General features: G+C 48.8%; 2 protein-coding genes across 2 annotated transcripts; both read right to left on the reverse strand.

The window, feature by feature from the left end:
• Nucleotides 1-2,813: 2,813 nt before the first annotated feature.
• LOC142830692 (uncharacterized) lies at nt 2,814-4,688 on the reverse strand. Its single transcript, XM_075937147.1, has 2 exons — nt 4,561-4,688; nt 2,814-3,816 (listed from the first exon to the last, which is right to left on the reverse strand). Exons 1-2 carry the CDS (start codon nt 4,635-4,637, stop codon nt 2,814-2,816), a joined length of 1,080 nt encoding a protein of 359 aa, XP_075793262.1. The 5' UTR covers nt 4,638-4,688.
• Nucleotides 4,689-12,564: 7,876 nt separating this feature from the next.
• On the reverse strand, nt 12,565-15,537 carry LOC142818223 (uncharacterized). Its single transcript, XM_075937141.1, has 2 exons — nt 15,250-15,537; nt 12,565-13,970 (listed from the first exon to the last, which is right to left on the reverse strand). Exons 1-2 carry the CDS (start codon nt 15,324-15,326, stop codon nt 12,788-12,790), a joined length of 1,260 nt encoding a protein of 419 aa, XP_075793256.1. The 5' UTR covers nt 15,327-15,537; the 3' UTR covers nt 12,565-12,787.
• Between the last annotated feature and the right edge of the window lie 6,107 nt (nt 15,538-21,644).

Consider the following 21,644-nt stretch of genomic DNA (forward strand, 5'->3'; position numbering starts at 1 on the left):
TCCGAAGTGTCTCATTAGCATCCCTTTTCCGGAAAGGGCTGCCAATGTAGACAAAGCCATCTAGTTTAATCTTAAAGCCAGATAGATCTTTTGCCCCCACTACTTCCCTTGGAAGGCCGTTCCTGAACCTCACTCCTCTAATGGTTAGAAACCTTCGTCTAATCTCAAGTCTAAACTTCCTCCTAGCCAACTTATATCCATTTGTTCGTGTGTCCACATTGGTATTAAGCTTAAATAATTCCTCCCCCTCCCTGGTATTTATCCCTCTAATATATTTAAAGAGTGCAGTCATGTCCCCCCTGAGCCTTCTTTTGGTTAAGGTAAGCAAGCCAAGCTTCTTGAGTCTCCTTTCATAAAACAGGTTTTCCATTCCTTGGATCATCCTAGTGGCCCTTCTTTGTACCTGTTCCAGTTTGAATTCATCCTTCTTAAACATGGGAGACCAGAACTGCACACAGTATTCCAAATGGGGTCTCACCAATGCCTTGTATAATGGCACTAACACCTCCTTATCCCTACTGGAAATACCTCGCCTAATACATCCCAAGACCGTATTAGCCTTTTTCACAGCCATGTCACAATGGAGGCTCATAGTCATCCTATAATCAACCAGGACTCCGAGGTCCTTCTCCTCCTCCGTTACTTCCAACTGATGTGTCCCCAGCTTATAACTAAAATTCTTGTTATTAATCCCTAAATGCATAACCTTACACTTCTCACTATTAAATTTCATCCTATTGCTATCACTCCAATTTACAAGGTCACCCAGATCTTCCTGTATGATATCCCGATCCTTTTCTGAATTGGCAATAGCTCCCAACTTTGTGTCATCCGCAAGTTTTATCAGGACACTTCCACTTTTGGTGCCAAGGTCAGCGATAAAAAGATTAAAGAAAATTGGCCCCAAAACTGATTCCTGAGGAACTCCACTAGTAACCTTCCTCCAACCTGACAGTACACCTTTCAATATGACCCGCTGTAGTCTCCCCTTTTACCAGTTGCTTATCCACCTCTCAACTTTCATATTAATCCCTATCTTTTCCAATTTAACCAATAATTCCCCATGTGGTACTGTATCAAATGCCTTACTAAAGTCGAGGTAGATTAGATCCACTGCATTTCCTTCATCTAAAAAATCTGTTACTTTCTCAAAAAAGGAGATCAGGTTGGTTTGGCACAATCTACCTTTTGTAAAACCATGTTGTAATTTGTCCCAATTGCCATTAGCCTCAATGTCTCTAACTACTTTCTCCTTCAAATTTTTTTCCAAGATCTTGCATGCTACAAATGTCAAACTAACAGGCCTATAGTTACCCGGGTCACTTTTTTCCCCTTTCTTAAAAATAGGAACTATATTAGCAATTCTCCAGTCAAATGGTACAACCCCTGAGTTTAGAGATTTATTAAAAATTTTTGCTAATGGACTTGCAATTTCATGTGCCAGTTCCTTTAATATTCTTGGATGAAGATTATCTGGGCCCCCCGATTTACTCCCATTAAGCTGTTTAAGTTTGGCTTTTACCTCGGATATGGTAATATCTACCTCCATATCTTTAGTCCCATTTGTTATGTTATCATTATCCCTAAGCTCTTCATTAGCCTCATAAAAGACTGAAGCAAAGTTTTTGTTTAGATATTGGGCCATTCCTAGGTTATCCTTAACCTCCACTCCATCCTTAGTAATTAGTGGTCCTACTTCTTCTTTTTTTGTTTTTGTTTTTCCTATTTATATGGCTATAAAACCTTTTAATTCACTTTGCAAGGTCCAACTCTACCTGACTTTTAGCCTTTCTCACTTTGTCCCTACATGCGCCCAGTTTATGCAAATGAAGCCCGGGAAATTCAAATCCCGGTCTTCATTTGCAAGTGCGGTCTGCCTACATTACCCTCCTAGTTCGAACTAGGGGGGTAGTGTAAACATATCCTATGATATAAAATCCCTCTGACCACAGCGAAGCCAGGATTTCACACACTCTATTTTACCATTACAGCATATTTGATAAATTCACGTTAACATGTTCAATCAAATGTATTTCTTGTGAAAGAGGTTTGCCAGAGCATCTTAGAAAATTCATAAGCAAATACTTAAGATAGTGAATTATAGTGTTGTTGTGGCAAAAAGTAGTGGAGAAGGCTATTGAATCATCTTGTTTTCACACGCTTAACTTTCTTTAAAGACTTACCCTTTCAGAGGCTGTACTGCCCTCTGAACCAGGAAATTCTGGGGCACCCCTCCAACACTAAGAAAGCAAATAGCTGCTCAATCTTTTTAGCTTGCTTATGCCTAATGCCAGCACTGCCCTGCCAAATGAATTTTTTACATTTCTCCACAATTTCGTGATGCGGGAATTTTTTAAATGAAATTCTGTTTTGCTGTGACTTTAGGGTTTTGAACAACATGGCACACAGAGAAAAGGTTCTCACTAATACGACAGTATGATTAGTGGGTAGCAACTTTAAAATGTCGTACTTTTTTACCCAAACTGTATGTCCGGGTAAGAGCTATCTATCTTCCAGACATTTTAGTCTAGGAGGGAAATTAAGGTTATCCAACATAACCTGCACATTCTCCGGCTCTTAATCGGCCCATCCTTATCTTTCTGTAATCACTGTTTATCTTTCAAACCCAGAATTGAATAAAATCAGATGCCTGTAACAGATGAACAGTCCCATTCACAGTTCCCAAGGATCTGCTGTTGCAACACAAAAGGCTTTAATTATTTATTCAAATACATAAAAAGCATTTCTTTATGTCCACAAACACAAAATCAATGCACCCGTCCTCTATTGAGATGGTTCTCCACCCCTCAGGCTCAAGGGTCATCCAGGTAGGGCGGGGTTTCCAGCTGGCCCTCTCTCCTCGCTTCCTCTACCCCGCGCAGCCACTCCGTGCACCTGCGCACCAGCTCCTGGTTCACGGCCCCCGGCGCTGGATCCTCCTCGTACTGCTCATCGTCATAGTGGTTCTGCACGGTCACCAGTGAGATCTTCATTAACGAGATCTGCTCCATGCTGGCCCTGCCTTGGGAGAGGAGCCTGTTGTCTCCAAAGGGATTCATCCACCCCCCGTGGTTCTCCAGGTGGCGTCGCATCGGCAGCCTGGTCGCCTTGGTTGTGAGGTTGATCGTATACGACGTCGTGGGGACTGCAGCCTCCGGCTCTGGCCTCGCCACCGTGCCAGGGCTCCTGACGGAGCGGCCGTGGGTGCAGGTCGGGATCGACATCCCTGGATGCTGTGGCGGGCGCGGCTGTGGCTGCGGCTGTAGCTGTTGTTCCTGCTGCTGCTGGGAGGCGCAGAGGCGGGAGCTGGGCAAGAGGCCAGTCCCCGCCTGGAGCGCCCCCAGCGGATTCCTCTCCCCGGGCGGCGGTGCTGGATTCTTAGGAGCCATTTGCTTCTTAGGCTGCGCACGGTTGGTGGCAGGGCCAGAGGCCGCAGCAGCGGGAGGCTGGATGGTCGGTAGGGGCTTGGCGGTGCCGCTTGTCCCCTCTGCTCCGTCTGCCGACTCAGAAGCCACCTTCGCCCGGGGCAGGCGGAACGGATCCTTCTCTGGGCTTGAGATGTGCTCCCATACGTGAGAACAGCACTGCTGCAACTGGCGGGGGCCCTGGCTCAGTAACTGTGACAGGCAATGGCAGCAAGGCTGAGCCGGAAGAGTGGGTGTGGGGGTGGGAGGAGCAGGTGGTGTGGCCAGGGAAGCTCTCACCCAGGAGAGCTGCGGAGCCACAGTCCGGGAGAGCTGCGACGTCCCCTGCAAGGGCTGCGTCACCACCATCTGGGAGGGCTGCGATGTCCCCTGTTCCGGAGTTTGAACACAGCTGGAAAAGAAGGGATGGGTTAAAACAGTACTCCAAGGGGAGACAAGTCTGACAGAGCAAGAGATGTCAAAAGATAATCCCAGAAACGTTCACAAGAACAAACTCTACAGGCAGTTTGAGAAAGGCTGGAGCATTTACAGCTCTGAAATATTAAAGGGACTTGTGGCTTAACTGCTAATACCAGTATATTAGCTGCTGGCCCTGCATGCGCTGGTTATTAGGTCAACGTGGAAAGCTGCACAATGGAAGGCTGAGAAAATGGGGCTCTACTGCACCACATCATCTGTAAGGACTCCTTTTAATAGGGCACCTTGTAGTATACACTCCTGGCAGTGACACACACACACACACACACACACACACACACACACAGATCCTCCACCTCCTTAGCCAAAGGGCAGATAGTTGGGTGTAACAATCCACTCCTGACAGAATCAGGAACTGCTCAGACCCAACCAATGTAGAGAAGCTGAACAATTCCCCAAGCAGATGATACATTCTGGCTCATTTGCTGGGTCTTCAAGAGAACAAAGTCCTGAGTCTTCTCCCTATCACTATCTCATCCACTCAACAGTGAGACTCTGGCAGGGCAGGAAGCTATGGGAAAAGGGAAACAAAAGACACAACATCCACTGTCCCCAGTCGTAAGGAATCGTTCCAATTTTAATGTTTCCCAGAACTTGCATTTGGTCTGCACCCGATAGGTCAGGCAGCATCAGCACCAAATCTATCACAGGCTCTTACCTTCTCCGCAGAGATGTGTCTCTTTTCTCAGAATTGGATTTGTATAAAACTCCAAGAAGATTCTTCTTAGTGTTCATGTTCGAGGCCTAATAGCACTCAAGGTAAGAAGAGCAGACCTCGAGATAACTCCCTGCTGCAAATCTACGGGAGTCTGAAATTGCCCCAGCCCCGCATCCTGTCCTACCTGGCCCTTGTCATGGGTTCTCTGTGAGTTCACCACCTGGCAAGGTCCTTTAACCAATAAGCGGAGACACCGAAAAAGGCCTTGTGATGTCACCGCCACACCCTGTCCTGCCCCTGGCCAGCCCCTCTGCATATTTGAGCCTCTCCCCGCTGCATTACCGCTACTCACTCAATGTTAGTTCTAGGAATCAAGCAGGCTCACATGGAATCATCAGAGGCTGCTCAGTGCCACATGTACTTGGCAGATTGTAAGGCCAGAAAAGACCAATCACCTAACCCCAGGGCGGACAATAATTTTCACTGTGTGGGGGGTCACTTCAGGAATTTTAATATGTGGTCACAAGCTGGTTTCCAAGAGGGGAATCCCATTCAATTAAAGTATCGGGGCCTACGGCAACAAAAAAACACTGGTTATGAATATCCTAATACTGTACTAATATATTGGAATGTACAAATATGTTTGCGTGTACTAAAACAGCAGAATGAATTAAACCGATTTGAACAAAAATAAGCCTGCGAGTGAAACATGGTTGTGAACATTTAGAATGTTAATACTCTGACTGGAGAAGTTGGGATGCATCAAAATTAAGAGAACGTCTTTTAGCATTTAATTTTGTATCATTTCACTGCTTTCAGCTCTCTTGAGAACAGTCCCCCTGCCGGGGCTCTTGTCCGTTTCAAAATCATAATCACAGCAGAAGCAGCAGGAGTGGAGACTGTTTCAGTCCCTGCTTCCTCTGTTTCCCGCTGTGTCTCTACCTCCCCTGTCCCCCACGGAAACAGGACTGGAAAGAGCCAGTTTTTAAGCCAGTTCTCTCTCCCCAGCACTGGCTTTTGCTCCCCCACCCTTGCTGCATCACTAGTCCACTATCCGATAAGCTTATGCTCATCCTCTAGTCCACTAGTCACTTCTATCCCTAGCTGCCATATGAAGAGAGATTAACAAGACTGGGAATTGTCCTCTAAGAGGAGAAGGGGTATGTGGAGATATGACAGAGGTTCATGAAATCATGACTGGTGTGGAAAAAAGGAGCAAGGAAAAAGTCATTTACTTGTTCCCATAAGACAAGAACTAGAGGTCACCAAATGAAATTAAAAAGTAGCAGGTTTAAAACAGGCGAAAGGAAGTATTTCTTCATGCAATGCCCAGACAACCTGTGGAACTCCCTGCCACAATATATTGTGAAGGCCAGGACTTTAACATGGTTAAAAATAAAGAGCTAGATAAATTCATGGAGGATAGATCCATCAATGCTCATTAGGCTGGATGAGTAAGAATGGCGTTTAACAAAACTCTATGCTAAAGACTTGTTTTATGATTTAATTCTGACACCCCTACCGGCCATCCTGGGTCAGACCAAAGGTTCATCTAGCCCAGGAGTTAGCAATAATTTTTGACCGGGGGCCACAACAGAAATTTCTGAAGTGGTCCCGGGCTGTCCTAGAAGGGTCAGGGTCAGGACACTTCCCGTTTCCCCACCCACAGATCATGATTGCTTTGGGAGGAGGGGGGGAAGCAGCACATAAAGTCTTTGCACCTCCACTTGTTCACTGACTGAGCCAGGCTACGTACTGGGGGAGGGGGAAAAGAAGGGTTGTTAGTTCGAATTAACTTTGTAGTGTAGACATCCCCTGAGTTAGGTGGCTGGCTTCCTATGTAATGAAAGGAGAGAAATAGGCACCAGAGGAAGGTGATCTGAAAAGCCAGCTCACTAGCCAGTGGCAGACCCTGACAAGGGTAAAGTTTAAGCCCATCGCTCAGGAGTAGGTTCCCAAGTGCAGGCTGCATCCTTGTTCCTGGGCCAGTGATCCCCACACTAAGACTGGCACTTGGTTGCCTAAGTTGCAGGAACGAAAATCTAGGAGGACATCTCCTTCATAACCTTGGGCCTACTACAGAGGGTGGGGGAACCCTGCTTCAAGTCCCACATCCTCAGGAGCAAAGGGAATCAGCCGACTCTCCGGTCAGTGCTCTAAGCAGAGTGAGGGGATATTCCGGCGAGGAGCTCTCTCAATCTCTCCTGTTGAAGAGCTTCCACTTGGATTGAACAACAGACTAATTACTGAGCCACAAAAAGGGCCTTAGAACCACTCTCTAGCTTGCTGGGAAGGGCACTTCCCCGAGTGGTGGCAGATGCTGTTGAAATCCTTTCTTCCCTCGGGCAGAGGTGAGGATTTCAATGAGGGTTTCCTACACCCTGGATATCGGTCTCATACAGTAGGCCAGGCCTGGGCAAAATCCAGCCCACAAGCCACCAGATCCGCCCACAGGTGCTGCAGGGAGCCCCAGGCAGGCTCCCGCTTACTTTGCCCACCTCCCTGCCACTCAGAAATGCAGCTGTCGAGGGGTTTCGCTTTAAAATCTGTGAGCCTGGAAGGGAGGGGGGAGGTTTTTTACTCTGCTCCCGCCCCCACAATCCCCTTGGCCTGTTTTTGGTCAGACGCTGGCCAGAGGGCGCTACCTGTTACAATGAGAGGCGGCCAAGAAGCACCATGCCCCTCCCCCTCGGGGGCAAGGTCACAGAACACATGGCTGCAGCCTGTGCAGGACGGGGCAGGCAGGGAGGCTGCTTCAGGTAAGTGCTGGGCTGCTGGCTGGTAAGTATCCTGGACAGAGCCTGTCTCTGGCACTGCAGCCCCTCCCTCCCCCAACCCTCTGCCCCCCATTCCTATCCCCTACTCCACGTACCAAATCCTCTGCCCCCCTCCTGCACCCATACCTCCCAGATCCGGCACCCCAGTCCCCTGCCCTGGCTCACACCCTAAACCCCTGCACTTCAATCCCCTGTACCCCCTCCTGTACCCCAATTCCCTCCCTAGGTCACAATCCAACCCCCTGCAGCTCAGTGCAGTGCCCCACGTTACAACCACTTCCTTCACCCAAACTCCCTCCCTCGCCCCAAGCTCCTTTCTGTACCTAACCTCCATCCCAGACCCTGCACCTCCTTCATTGATATCACGGGAGAGTGTGGCTCTTGACCACTTTCCAAATTCTTGGAGTGGGCCCCCATCAAGAATTATTGCCCATCCCTGCTGTAGGCTGACGAGAAGGGAAGTTGTCTCCTTTGGGCCCTGCACCCCGCTATTTTGTATGACTTTGCCTGAGTGAGCCAAGGTGGTAGTTGGAAGTTTGCTCACAGACCACCTGCTGGACAGGACAACGGAATGTCTACCATGGATTGTGAATGGCTTTGGGGAGCATGCAGCAGACAGATGACCAGACACCTATTCATAATTAGATAGCGCTGTGTGCGCTCTGGTAGGGGTTAGGCATCTGCCAAGAATGAGGCTGCAGTGTGCATGCCTAGAGGAAATATTGGGCATTGAGAGAGTTAATGCACTGACAATATTAAACAGTACCGAGTAGGAAAGTTGGTGAATCACTCCAGTGCCCCAAAATCCTAAATATCCCACCCTTACTGCGTGCATGTACCATGGAAGAGTTGATTTGGATTCAACCATCAAATTAAGTTCCAGATGAATAGCTTTTCAGCAGTTCTCATGGACTCAAGGAGAAGGAAGGCATGCTAGAGAAGGCAGCTGTTTCCCTTCTTCCTTCTATTCTGAGCTGTAAAAGTCCTACCACACAGAGAGATTTTTGAGGTGTCTGTGAGGAAAAGATCAAAAGCAGCAAATTTGCAGCTCCACACCCCTCTCCAGAGTTTTCATCCCTAATGATCTGTCATGATTATGAGGGTTAGCCAGCAGCCTGGGGATTAAGGGGTTAACTACACCTAGCCAGGTGGAGTGACCAATAGGAATGTAGGTGGGACTTTTCAAACTGGGACAAAGGAATTTGGGTTTTTTTTTCTTCTCTCCTTTTGTCTCTCTGAGAGAGTTCTCTGCAACTACAGAGATGGACAAGCATGTCTCTCTCTCTCTCCAAGACACCATCCTTCATTTTCTGTAAGTAGGGTAAAGTTTAGGCAGTTTCGTTAGGTTTTATTGTTTTAAGGATTGGGTATGGGATCTGAGATCTGGCACTGTGTAAAAGATGTTTTGGCTTTTCTTTGTAACTAAGTTCTAGGCCCATGGAGTTTCTCCATGAGTATATTTTGTTACCTCCCTATCTAGTCATTATGGTTGCAACAGGAATATTATTGTAATAATAAAAGTTCTTTCTTTTCTTTTTATTAACCTGGCAGTGGTTAATTGTGTGCCTTGATTTTTATTTTAGGGGTAAGATTTCCCAAATGATCTTTCCCCTGATTTCTTTATCAACATTTGGGTGGTGGCAGCGGAAGTTTTATTCCCAAGATCTAGGTTTTTAAGATCTTGGGGGGAAGTTTTATACCAAAGCCTGGTAGATAAGGCTTTGGGGTACACTTGCTGGCCCCCACTTCTGCATTTATCATGCCAGAGTGGGGAAGGAGCCATGACAATCTCCAATTTGTCCTTTCTGCAAGAGTGGAGGGTAGGTATCACATGGCTCTGTATTTGCAAGGAAGGCCATGCAGCTTCTCCTTTGGAAATTATGGAGAAAATTGGGTACCATTCTCTGGACAGAAAATTGGAAGTGCTCTAAAGATTTCAAAACTCCTTGTAAAACTCTGCCAGCCAATGTAGGATGAATGATGGGTATTTTGTGGGGAGCAATTGCACAAGGTCTGTATATCTCCTGTCAAGATAGGAGTAAGTCCTGGAATCAATTTTTTGGAATTGGAAATGCGCCGTCCACAAACATTTTAAAAAATCCGTGTCTGGAATAGGGATGTAATGATGTAGTTGATTAAATGATTAACTAATAAGCAAAAGCTTATCGGTTAATGCTACCGGCTATGCACATTTCCTCCCTTTCCCCCTCCCCCAGTACATAGCCTGGCTCAGTCCTAGCTGGCGCTGGGTCCGGAGAGCTACCCCTGCTACGGTTCTGCATTAAAAGTATTTTAGGAGCTGGCGGACAGGCAGCCCAGCTCAGTTCCAGCTCATGCCGGTCCCAGGAGTTACCCCTGCTGCAGCTGCACAGAATAGTATTTTAGGAGCCATGCTGCCTGCCCTGGCTCCTAAATTACATCCAGTGCAGAGCCGCAATGGGGGTAGCTCCCAGGAACCGGCGCAAGCCAGGACTGAGTGCTTGCAGTGCTAAGCCTTATAGATGAATTGTATAGTCGACTTTTTTGGACAACTGCACAATTAATGAATTACACGCGTCTTAACATTTCTAGTCTGGAGAAGTAATGCTTCAGAGCATGTTCATTTACCTAGTATTTACTTCAAAGACAATGTAATTGACTAAGGCAGTTGAATTGCTTTATACTTTCTAAGTAATTACCCAATAAAATTATTTGTAATATAAAGCTTTGTAATATAAAGCTCGTGGAATGAGGAGTAATGGTAGTTCGAACTAGGAAGCCTAGTTCAAACTACCTAGTTCGTGCCCCGTGTAGCACAGGGTTCAAACCAGCGGGGTTTTAAAAATAGCGGCGCCCCGCTTATGCAAATGAAGCCCGGGAAATTCAAATCCCGGGCTTCATTTGCAAGTGCGGTATGCCCACATTACCCCGCTAGTTCGAACTAGGAGGGTAGGGTAGACATACTCTTATAGTTCTAGCCTTCACAGCCTCCTGTGGCAAGGAGTTCCACAGGTTGACTATGTGCTGTGTGAAGAAGAACTTTCGCTTATTAGTTTTAAACCTGCTGCCCATCAATTTCATTTGGTGTCCTCTAGTCCTTATATTATAGGAACTAATGAAGAACTTTTCTTTATTCACCCTCTCCACACCACTCATGAATTTATAGACCTCTCTCATATCCCCTCTCAGTCTCCTCTTTTCTAAGCTGAAAAGTCCCAGTCTCGTTAGCCTCTCTTCATATGGGACCTGTTCCAAACCCCTAATCATTTTAGTTGCCCTTTTCTACACCCTTTCCATGGCCAAAATATCTTTTTTGAGGTGAGGAGACCACTTCTGTAAACAGTACTGAAGATATGGCTTCCCCTCCTCCTTCTTCCCCTGGCTTCCCCCTTCCAGCTCCCTCCTCCCAGGTTTCCCCCTCCCCTCTTCCACCCTCTCTCTTCCCCTCTCCCACCTTCTTTTCCCAATCTCCCAAGAGGTTAATCCCCCTCCTCCCAGTTTTGTTAAATAAAGAGAGTTTCTATTTTTGAACACACATGTCCTTTATTTTTTACATCAGAAAGGGAGGCTAGGGAGGGGTAAGTGAAAGGGGGTGAGGGAGGCACCAACTCCACACTCTAAGTCCTAACCTGATGCCCTGCTGGCACTGGTTCTGGCCAGCCTTAACTTCGGTTCAGGGTCCCCTCAGTGTGGACATGTTAGTTCGAATTAGCAAAACGCTTATTCAAATTAGTTTTTAGGTCTAGATGCACTAATTCGAATTCGTTTACTTCTAATTAGTGCTGTAGTGTTGACATACCCTTAGTGTGTAGCAACTTTAAAATGTATTTTTTAACCAGGAAAGATCCCTTTAACATATTGGAAAGTGTTTAATTTAGACATAATGTGCTGGGGTTACACCAGGACTACTCAGCTTTGGAATCCTTGGGGGCCACAGTGATACTCACAGCACCTGCCGAGGGCCCTAGCTTCTCTCAAACTGACAGGCATGAATACAAAGATTAAGACAAGACTACACCATGCAGGCCCTATTTAAGTCAGTTCTGTTGATATTCATAAAATGCAATATTTACCCCATTTCCACCAGTATGCACTTTTAATGAGCAATGACAGTCCCAGGAATTTAACTACTAAAACGCATATCAAGAGAAGACCATTATATTGACTACTTTTTTGATTTGGCTTCCACTTCTGGGTCGCATGTTGAGCCCTGCATAAACCCAAACTGCACCACAGGTCGCAAATAAACGGGTCGGCCCACGGACGGCATGTTGAGTAGCCCTGTGTTAGACCATTTACATACTGATGATGCACAATGCCTTCCTCTCCCACCCACCCCTTGCCCAAACTGTATGTCCGGGTAAGAGCTATCTATCTTCCAGACATTTTAGTCTAGGAAGGAAATTAAGGTTACGCAACATAACCTGCACATTCTCCGGCTCTTAATCGGCCCATCCTTATCTTTCTGTAGTCACTGTTTATCTTTATACAGGACTATGTAGCACTTTAAAGAGTAACAAGATGGTTTATTAGATGATGAGCTTTCGTGGGCCAGACCCACTTCCTCAGATGAAACAGTGGAAGAAAATTGTCACCACCATACATACCAAAGGATAAAATTAAAAAAAATGAACACATATGAAAAGGACAAATCAAATTTCAGAACAGACATTTACCTTCCGCCCCACCCCCCGCATCCCTCTTCTGTTCTGAAATTTGATTTGTCCTTTTCATATGTGTTCATTTTTTTAAATTGTATCCTTTGGTATGTATGGTGGTGACAATTTTCTTCCACTATTTGATCTGAGGAAGTGGGTCTGGCCCACAAAAGGTCATCACCTAATAAACCATCTTGTTAGTCTTTAAAGTGCTACATAGTCCTGTATTTTGCTTCAGCTACACCAGACTATAACACGGCTACATTTCTATTACTGTTTATCTTTCAAACCCAGAAGAGAGTAAAATAGCACCTGAATAGGAAGCACCTGTTGTGTTACAGTAAGTTAAGTCGCTGAGAACATTTCTCTGCTCACGTTTGGTCACATTTAAACACCCCCAAAGCACAGGGGTTAACAACCCGATCCTGTCCATCATCTATTAAATCTGCTACGCTCCTGCTTTCAGATGAAAAACATCCAGCACCTCAGCTGGATCGGGAGAAGCATGTGTGCAACACAGATTAGCCTGCCCCAATTTTTCCCCTCCCCAAATGCTACAACATGTGAAATGAAAATACACGGGCCATAGCAAGGATGAACATGTATTTATTTTCTGCCCCCTCCTCCACCAGTTTATGTAGAACGGAACCTTTTCATAACATGTCTGCAGACATGAACGTGTGGAGCGGGATGTGATGGTCAGAAGACCAGGTGTCAGGGAGGATTGATGAACTCCGCTCCCAGGCACAGCATACGGGCCGTCTCGGCTATTGCCCCGAGGAGCGGCGGCAGACGGTTCTCCGCCACTCAGGCTCAGGGGTCATCCGGGTAGGGCACGGTTTCCAGCTGGCCCTCTCTCCTCGCTTCCTCCACCCCGCGCAGCCACTCCGTGCACCTATGCACCAGTTCCTGGTTCACGACCCCTGGTGCCGGATCCTCCTTGTACTCCTCGTCGTCATAGCGGTTCTGTGCGTTCACCAGCGAGATCTTCATTAACGAGGTCAGGTCCATGCCGGCCCGGCTCTGGGAGCCCGGCAGGAGCCCGGTGCTGCCCAAGGGATTGATCCAGCCCCACTGGTTCTCCAGGTGGCGGCGCATCAGCAGCCAGGTCGCCTCAGTCGTGAGGATGATGTTGTACTGTTTCGCGGGGACCTCAGCCTCCGGCTCCGGACTCGCCGCCGCACCTGGGTTCCTGACAGAGCGGCCGCGGGTGCGCGTCGGGCTCGACCTCCGTGGCTGCTGCGGTGGCTGCGGCTGTAGCAGGTGTTGCTGCTGCTGCAGGGAGGCGCAGAGGTGGGAGTTGGGCAAGGGGCCGGTCCCTGCCTGGGGCGCCCCCCGCGGATTCCTCTCCTTCGGTGGCGGTGCTCGACTCTTAGGAGCCACCTGACTCTTCGGCTGTGCACGGGTGGTGGCGGAGCCAGAGGTCGCAGCAGCGGGAGGCTGGATGGGCGGTAGGGGCTTGGCGGTGCTCCGTGACCCCTCTGCTCCGCCCGCTGACTCAGCAGCCACTTTTGCCCGGGGCAGGTGGAACGGATTTTTCTCCGGGTTTGAGATGCGCTCCCACAGGAGAGAGGAGCACTGCTGCAACCGGCGGGGGCCCCGGCTCAATAAGTTCGATAGTCGACGGCAGCAGGGCTGAGCCGGAGGAGTGGGTGTGGGGATGGGAGGAGCGGGTGGAGTGATGAGGGAAGCTCTCACCCTGGAGGGCTGCGACGTCGCCTGGGAGGGCTGTGGCACCACCAAACGGGCAGGCTGTGATGTCCCCTGGGATGTCTGTGACGCCACCACCCTGGAGAACTGCGATGCCACCACCGGAGAGGTCCGTGGCGCTTTCACCCGGGAAAACTGCGACGTGCTCTGGGAGGGCTTCTGTGATGATGTCACCCGGGAGGGCTGTTGTGACGTCACCCGGGAGGGCTCTGACATCCTTTGGGAAGACTGCGATGCCACCGCCTGGGAGGGCTGCAACGTCCCCTGTGCCGGAGTCTGAACACCGCTGAAAAAGAAGGGATGGGTTAGATCAGTACTCCAAGGGGAGACAAGTCTGACAGAGCAAGTGATGTCAAAAGATAATCCCGGAAACGTTCACAAGAACAAACTCTACAGGCAGTTTGGGCAAGGCTGGAGTATTTACAGCTCTGAAATATTAGAGGGACTTGTAGTTTACCTGCTAATACTCTGGCACCGACCAGTATTTTCAGCACACTAGGGCACATCCTACTGCTCTTCCACTGCACTCCTTGGCTGTGTCTACATTGGCACCCTTTTCCATAAAAGGGATGCTAATGAGACCAGTCGGAATTGCAAATGCCCCGGGATTTAAATTTTCTCCACGGCATTTGCATGCACATGGATGTTGCTTTTTTCCGGCTCGGGGCTTTGCCGGAGAAAAGCGCCAGTCTAGACAGGTATCTTGCGGAAAATAAAGCCTTTTTCAGAAGATCCCTTATTCCTGATTTTAAGTAGGAATAGGGTGCCAATGTAGACACAGCCAAGGAGTGCAGTGGAAGAGCAGTAGGATATGCCCTAGTGTGCTGAAAATACTGGTCGGTGCCAGAGTGTGTCCAGTATTTTTGCTGAAACCATCTGGCAACCCCTAACTCTTACACAGCAGAGCTCTTACACTTGTCATGTCAAATTGGAATCTGGACCAAACCAGATGATCAAAAATTCAGATATTCAGGAGAGTAGGGAAGTGTGAGGCCACAGCGCCATCTAGTGGCCATGGGAGGGTTGCTTGCTGCTGGCCCTGCATGCGCTGGTTATTAGGTCAACATGGAAAGCTGCACAATGGAAGGCTGGAAAAATGGGGCTCTACTGCACCACATCATCTGTAAGGACTCCATCTAATAGGGCACCTCGTATTATACACTCCTGGCAGTGACACACACACACACACACACACACACACACACACACACACACACAGATCCTCAACCTCCTTACAGAATCAGGAACTGCTCAGACCCAACCAATGTAGAGAAGCTGAACAATTCCCCAAGCAGATGACACATTCTGGCTCATTTGCTGGGTCTTAAAGAGAACAAAGTCCTGAGTCTTCTCCCTATCACTCTCTCATCCACTCAACACGGCAGGGCAGGAAGCCATGGGAAAAGGGAAGCAAAAGGCACAAATTCCACTGTCCCCTGTGGTAAGCAATAAAAAGCCTAGGTGGGAAAATAAGAGTTCCAATTTTAGTGTTTCCCACAACTTGCATTTGGCCAGCACCCGATAGGTCAGGCAGCATCAGCACCAAATCTATCACAGGCTCTTACCTTCTCCGCAGAGATGTGTCTCTTTTCACAGAATTGAGTTTGTAGAAAATTCCAAGAAGATTCTTCTTAGTGTTCATGATCAAGGCCTGAGAGCGCTCAAGGTAAGAAGAGCAGACCTCGAGATGACTCCCGGCAGCAAAGCTACGGGAGTCTGAAATTGCCCCAGCCCCGCATCCTGTCCTACCTGGCCGTTGTCATGGAGTCTCTGTGAGTTCACCACCTGGCAAGGTCCTTTAACCAATAAGTGGAGACACCGAAAAAGGCCTTGTGATGTCACCGCCACACCCTGTCCTGCCCCTGGCCAGCCCCTCTGCATATTTGAGCCTCTCCCCCCTGCATTTCCCCTACTCACTCAATGTTAGTTCTAGGAATCAAGCAGGCTGCACATGGAATCATCAGAGGCTGCTCAGTGCCACATGTACTTGGCAGATTGTAAGGCCACAAAAGACCAATCACCTAAGCCAAGGACGGACAATAATTTTCACTTCAGGCATTTTAATATGTGGTCACAGGCTGGTTTTGGGCCCCGTGGAAGGTGCAGGGCCTCAGAGCTACAGAGAGAGAGGCAGTTAGGGATGTTAAATTTAAACAGAGCTCAAAATGGCCACCCTTAAAAGGACAATGCCGGCTCTACTGATAAGGCCTGCTCTTGTGGATAAGGGAGAAGCGGTGGATGTGGTATACCTAGACATTAGTAAGGCGTTTGATACGGACTCGCATGATATTCTTATCTATAAACTAGGCAAATACAATTTAGATGGGGCTACTGTAAGGTGGGTGCATAACTGGCTGGATTAAGTATTCAGAGTATGTCTACACTACAAAGTTAATTCGAACTAACGGACGTTAGTTCGAATTAACTTTGATAGGCGCTACACTAGCGCTTCGCTAGTTCGAACTTAATTCAAACTAGTGGAGCGCTTAGTTTGAACTAGGTAACCCTCATTTTACGAGGAATAAGCCTAGTTCGAACTTACTAGTTGGAATTAAGGGGTGTGTAGCCACTTAATTCGAACTAGTGGGAGGCTAGCCCGCCCCAGGTTTCCCTGGTGGCCACTCTGGCCAACACCAGGGAAACTTTATTGCCCCCCTCCCGGCCCGGGACCCCTTAAAGGGACACGGGCTGGCTACGGTGCCCATGCCAGGTGTAAGCCTGCCAGCACCCAGCCAGCAGACCCTGCACCTGGCACGGCTCGAGCCAGCCACCCGATGCCCCCCAACCCTCCCCCTCTTCCCGGGACCAGGCTGGCGGCTCCCGGGAGCTTGCCCGGGACCACAAGAGGCGGGCATGTGCCTGGTCCAGTGCAGACATCGTGGACCTCGTCCATGACCTCTGCACTACGCACAGGAAAGCGGCCGTCTAGGGCAGCAGAGCTGCCAGCCTGGCCACCCAGGAGCAGGTTTGCATGAAAATCAAGGGGGTCCACTGAGACCCCAGACCCTGAGCCCTGAGCTTACAATGGCCGTCCTGGGTCAGACCAAAGGTCCATCTAGCCCAGTAGCGGCCAATCCTAGGGACCCTGGGGGGGATGGACCAAAGACAGTGACCAAGCCATTTGTCTCGTGCCATCCCTCTCCAGCCTTCCACAAACCTTGGGCAGGGACACCACTCCTACCCCCTGGTAATACCACTCCATGGACCCAACCTCCATGCCTTGATCTAACTTCTCTTTAAATTCTGTTCTAGTTGTAGCCTTCACAGCCTCCTGCAGCAAGGAGTTCCACAGGTTGACTATTTGCTTTGTGAAGAACAACTTTCTGTTACTAGTCTGAAGCCTGCTACCCATTCATTTCATTTGGTGTCCCCTAGTCCTTCTATTATGGGAACTAATGAAGAACTTTTCTGTATGCACCCTCTCCACCCCACTCATGCTTTTATAGACCTTGATCATATCCCCCCCTCCGTCTCCTCTTTTCTAAGCTGAAAAGTCCCAGTCTCTTTAGCCTCTCTTCATATGGGACCTGTTCCAAACCCCTCATCATTGTAGTTGCCCTCCCCTCTCCCACCCTCTCTCTTCCCCTCTCCCACCTCCTTTTCCCAGTCTCCCCCAGTTTTGTTCAATAAAGAGAGATTCTATTTTTGAACACAATTGTCCTTTATTTTGTACATCAGGAAGGGGGGCTAGGGAGGGGTAAGTGGAAGGAGGTGAGGGAGGAATGGGGTACGAGCCCCCAATGGGGAGGACTGGGCTGGCTCTGCTGTCTTCTGTGGGTGGAACCTCTCCTGCAGCCCCCCAGTTGTCCCCTCTTCCCAGATGGCAGCCTGCGGAAAGTGCAGCCGGTCTGATGGCCGAGTGCTGTGATGTGCCCAGAGTGGGTACTCCGGGCGATCCAAGCCAGGACTGCTTTGCAAGCGGGGCACCCCTGAGAACTGTCTGTCCGGGGTGGGGGTCGGGACCCTTTAAGCACAGCCCTCGGCTAGCCTGAGAAAGCATCTCCACACTCTAAGTCCTCCTCTGATGCCCTGCCGGCACTGCTTCCGGCCATCCTTAACCCCGGTTCAGGGTCCACTCTGTGTGGACATGCTAGTTTGAATTAGCAAAACGCTAATTCGAACTAGTTTTTTAGTCTCGATGTGTTAGTTCGAATTAGCTTAGTTCGAATTAACTAATTCGAACTAAGTTAGTTCGAATTAGCACTGTAGTGTAGACATACCCTCAGAGAGTAGTTATTAATGGTTCACAATCCTGCTGGAAAGCCATAACAAGTGGGGTTCCGCACGGGTCTGCTTTGGGACCGGATCTCTTCAATATCTTCATCAACTATTTAGATATTGGCATAGAAAGTAGCTTATGAAGTTTGCAGATGATTCCAACCTGGGAGGGGTTGTGACTAATCTGGAGGATAGGGTTATAATTCAAAATGATCTGGAAAAATTGGAGAAATGGTCTGAGGTAAACAGGATGAAGTTTAATAAAGACAAATGCAAAGTACTCCACTTAGGAAGGAAAAATTAGTTTCACACATACAGAATGGGAAGCGACTGTCTAGGAAGAAGTACGGCAGAAAGGGATCAAGGGGTTATAGTGGACCACAAGCTGAATATGAGTCAGCAGTGTGATGCTGTTGCAAAAAAAAAGAAACATGATTCTAAGATGCATTAACAAGTGTATTGTGAGCAAGACACCAGAAGTCATTCTTCCGCTCTACTCTGTACTAGTTAGGCCTCAGTTGGAGTATTGTGTCCAGTTCTGGGCACCGCATTTCAAGAAGGATGTGGAGAAATTGGAGAGGGTCCAGAGAAGAGCAACGAGAATGATTAAAGGTCTAGAGAACATGACCTATGGAGGAAGGCTGAAGGAATTGGGTTTGTTTAGTTTAGAAAAGAGAAGATTGAGGGGGGACATGATAGCCGTTTTCATGTATCTAAAAGGGTGTGATAAGGAGAAGAGAGAAAACTTATTCATCTTGGCCTCTGAGGCTAGAACAAGAAGCAATGGGCTTAAACTGGAACAAGGGAAGTTTAGGTTAGACATTAGGAAAAAGTTCCTAATTGTCAGGGTAGTGAAACACTGGAATCAATTGCCCAGGGAGGTTGTAGAATCTCCATCTCTGGAAATATTAAAGAGTGGGTTAGATAAATTTCTATCAGGGATGGTCTAGACAGTATTTGGTCCTGCTATGCGGGCAGGGGACTGGACGCGATCACCTCTTAAGGTCCCTTCCAGTCCTAGTAGTCTATGATTCATTGATTCTATGATAAAAGGACAAACTGTTTGGGTTTGGTTTTTTTGTTTTTTGTTTTAGTGTTTGTTTTTTTCTTAACTTCTTTTCCCTGTCGTTTTTTGTTTGGTTGGTTTGCTCAACAACTTTTCCTTCGGACATTTTTTTTCCCCCCATCAAGAACTTTTCCCTTGGAAATGGCCGCTCTTAAAGCCTCCAGTTTTTTGTTTTTGGCCTTAAAAATCCTTGGTGTTCCTCATAAAAAAATATTTTGGTGTTCCTCGGTAGCAAAAGATTGAAATTAGTCAACACACTTTCAAATTATTACTTCCAAAATGAAACACGTTTGCAAAAACAGCATTTTAATTTCCTGCCATGTGGCTCAAGTTTAAAAATTATAGTCAACATTTAAAATTTCCTGTATTTTGTAAATCAATTTATATATTATTTTCATAAGTCATTTTAATTATATTTTAAGTTTCAAAGTAAAAAATTGGTGCTTAAAATATTAGCATTATAACAAAACCAAGTAAGTATTTACCAGACCTCACATGCTCATATCAAGCTTTCTCCATACTGTTACAAACGTTCAAACATTTCAAAGCCGTCCTACCAGCTATAATTAACTAAACATTTTCTCTACAATCATTATAAAATCCTGATGTTTGGGAAATGCAGAGAGTGAACAACAATAGTAATACCATAAGAAATGATACACAAACTTTAGAAGAAATTGTACATATATTACCCAAATCCTGAACCATCTACTTTGGGGATTAACCTGTGTTAACAGAAATTGAGTTAAACAGTTTTATGACTAAAGTGTTAGGCCTAAACTCATGCCCCCGGCACCCTCACACATGACTTGTTCCATCCCCTGCCTTCCTCATGCTTACCCCTCCTTTCAACCCCTCTTCTCCCAGCACCCACTCCTCTCCTCTTCCTTTCTCATCCCCCAATGCCCCTCCATTCGCCTCTCTCAGTATTACTAACCCCTCCGTCCCCCACAGATACCTTCCTCCCACCCTCTGCCCTTTCTCCTCATTCTCTTTTCTTGGCTCCCTCGCAGGTCTCTCCTCCACCCTGCCCTTGGTGCCTTCCCCTTTCTTCTCCTGCCCTGCGCCCCTCCTCTCCGTCAGTACAAGCCCCTTCCTCTCCTCACCCCAACCTTCCCCTTAGTTCTCCCCCTGTCCCTTCCCTCACCGTCCTGACACCTGCATCCCTCAACCCTCTTGTGCTGGATGCGGGACTGCATGTCCGGTGGCTGCCCCATGTGCCTGGGCCGGAGCCAGGGCCATGGTGCTATTTTTAGTATCCTAGCCCTGGTCCAAGAGCAGCTCTACCATGGCCCTGCTCCAGTCCGGGCACCCGGGGCAGCTGAGGGGGTGGACGGGCCTTGGTGTACATACTTCCAGCTGGGGGAACAATAGGCTGTGCTGGAAGGCTGGGGCTTGCCTGCAGCTTCCGCTCCACCCCTGGGCTGGTGGATTCACGAGGCCTGGGGATCCATTCCCCTCTTGGAACTGGCTCAGGGTGCTGAGCTGTAGCTCCCTGCTGAGGGGTGCTGGAGACAGGAATGACAGAGCGAGGCTGCTACTACCAAGCTGACGACTCTAGCCAGGGTTTGGAGCGGGGTGGCTGGAAGGTGAGGACAGGAGGCAGGGTGGAGCCCAGGAGGGTGGGAAGGACGCACCAAGGGAAGGGAAGAGAAGGCAGGCGATTGGGAGGTGCAGAGTCAGGCAGGGGCTTGGGGAGGAGGGGGCCCCAGCAAGCATGGAGAGGTGTCCCAGAGGCGCAGGGCAGGACTGGCCCTTGCGCCTCCCGGGGAAGAAAGAAAAGTGGCTCGGTCAGTAGCTGAAGGCCAAACCCAGCTCCCCGCAGAAGGCTGCCTCCTCCCCACGCCCTGCAGGGCTGAAGCGGTGGCTCCCATCTCTGCTCCTTGGGGCTTTCGGGGAAGCAGGCCCTGTGTGCCGGGACTGAGCTGAGGCCGCGGTTCTACTTTTAGTACTGCTGTCCCAGCAGCTGCAGCCCCCCTTGCTCCTGGGGGCAGGGCCACGTGGCGGGTGGCTTCCCCCTGTGCCAGGACTGGAGCTGGGGCCACGGTGCGATTTTTAGTACTGCAGCCCAGGCTCCAGCTGTGGCAGCTGCCACACGGCCCCACCCCGGGAGCAGCTGGGCTGTGACTGCGCAGCCGCACTGTGGGCGGGACTCACATTTGTGGCGTGTGCCCCTGCAGACACGCACCTCACAGGGAACCGGGGCCAAGGGAGCAGCTAAAGATACTGGGAGCTGGAGGCCTTTTCCCCTGGCGCTTCACAGGCCTGTAACTTGCTTCACTGAGCCAGAAAGTTCTGGGGCAGTGAAGTGACAGTGTAAACCAGGCCTGGGCAAAGTATAGCCCACCAAGCCACCAGATCCAGCCTGCAGAGGCAGCAGGGAGCTCCGGGCAGGCCCCCTGCTTGTCCCGCATGCCGCTCACAAACGCAGCTGCCTGGCCCCATTTCCCTCACATGGCCCCCTTTGTACCACTTTTGGGGCTAACAGCCCCCACCCCATGGGTTCAGCAGTGATCTGGCTGCTTCCCTAAACTTCAGTTCACGTAATACCCCCAACACAAAATTGATGCAGGAAGTGATGCTAGTAACATCACTGAAGGCATCACAGGCCTCCCCATGTTTTGGCTCTGTGTCATCACATGTTCTAACCCAGCGGTAGAAACAACAGTCCAGTGC

The sequence above is a fragment of the Pelodiscus sinensis genome, chromosome 9, assembly GCF_049634645.1.
Source record: "Pelodiscus sinensis isolate JC-2024 chromosome 9, ASM4963464v1, whole genome shotgun sequence".
NCBI lineage: Eukaryota > Metazoa > Chordata > Testudines > Trionychidae > Pelodiscus > Pelodiscus sinensis.

Coding starts and splice junctions, on each gene's coding strand:
- LOC142830692 (XM_075937147.1), bottom strand. CDS start 4,637: ATGAACACTAAGAAGAATCTTCTTGGAGTTTTATACAAATCCAATTCT. Junction 3,817..4,560: donor GACACATCTCTGCGGAGAAG/GTAAGAGCCTGT, acceptor CTTCTTTTCCAG/CTGTGTTCAAACTCCGGAAC.
- LOC142818223 (XM_075937141.1), bottom strand. CDS start 15,326: ATGAACACTAAGAAGAATCTTCTTGGAATTTTCTACAAACTCAATTCT. Junction 13,971..15,249: donor GACACATCTCTGCGGAGAAG/GTAAGAGCCTGT, acceptor CTTCTTTTTCAG/CGGTGTTCAGACTCCGGCAC.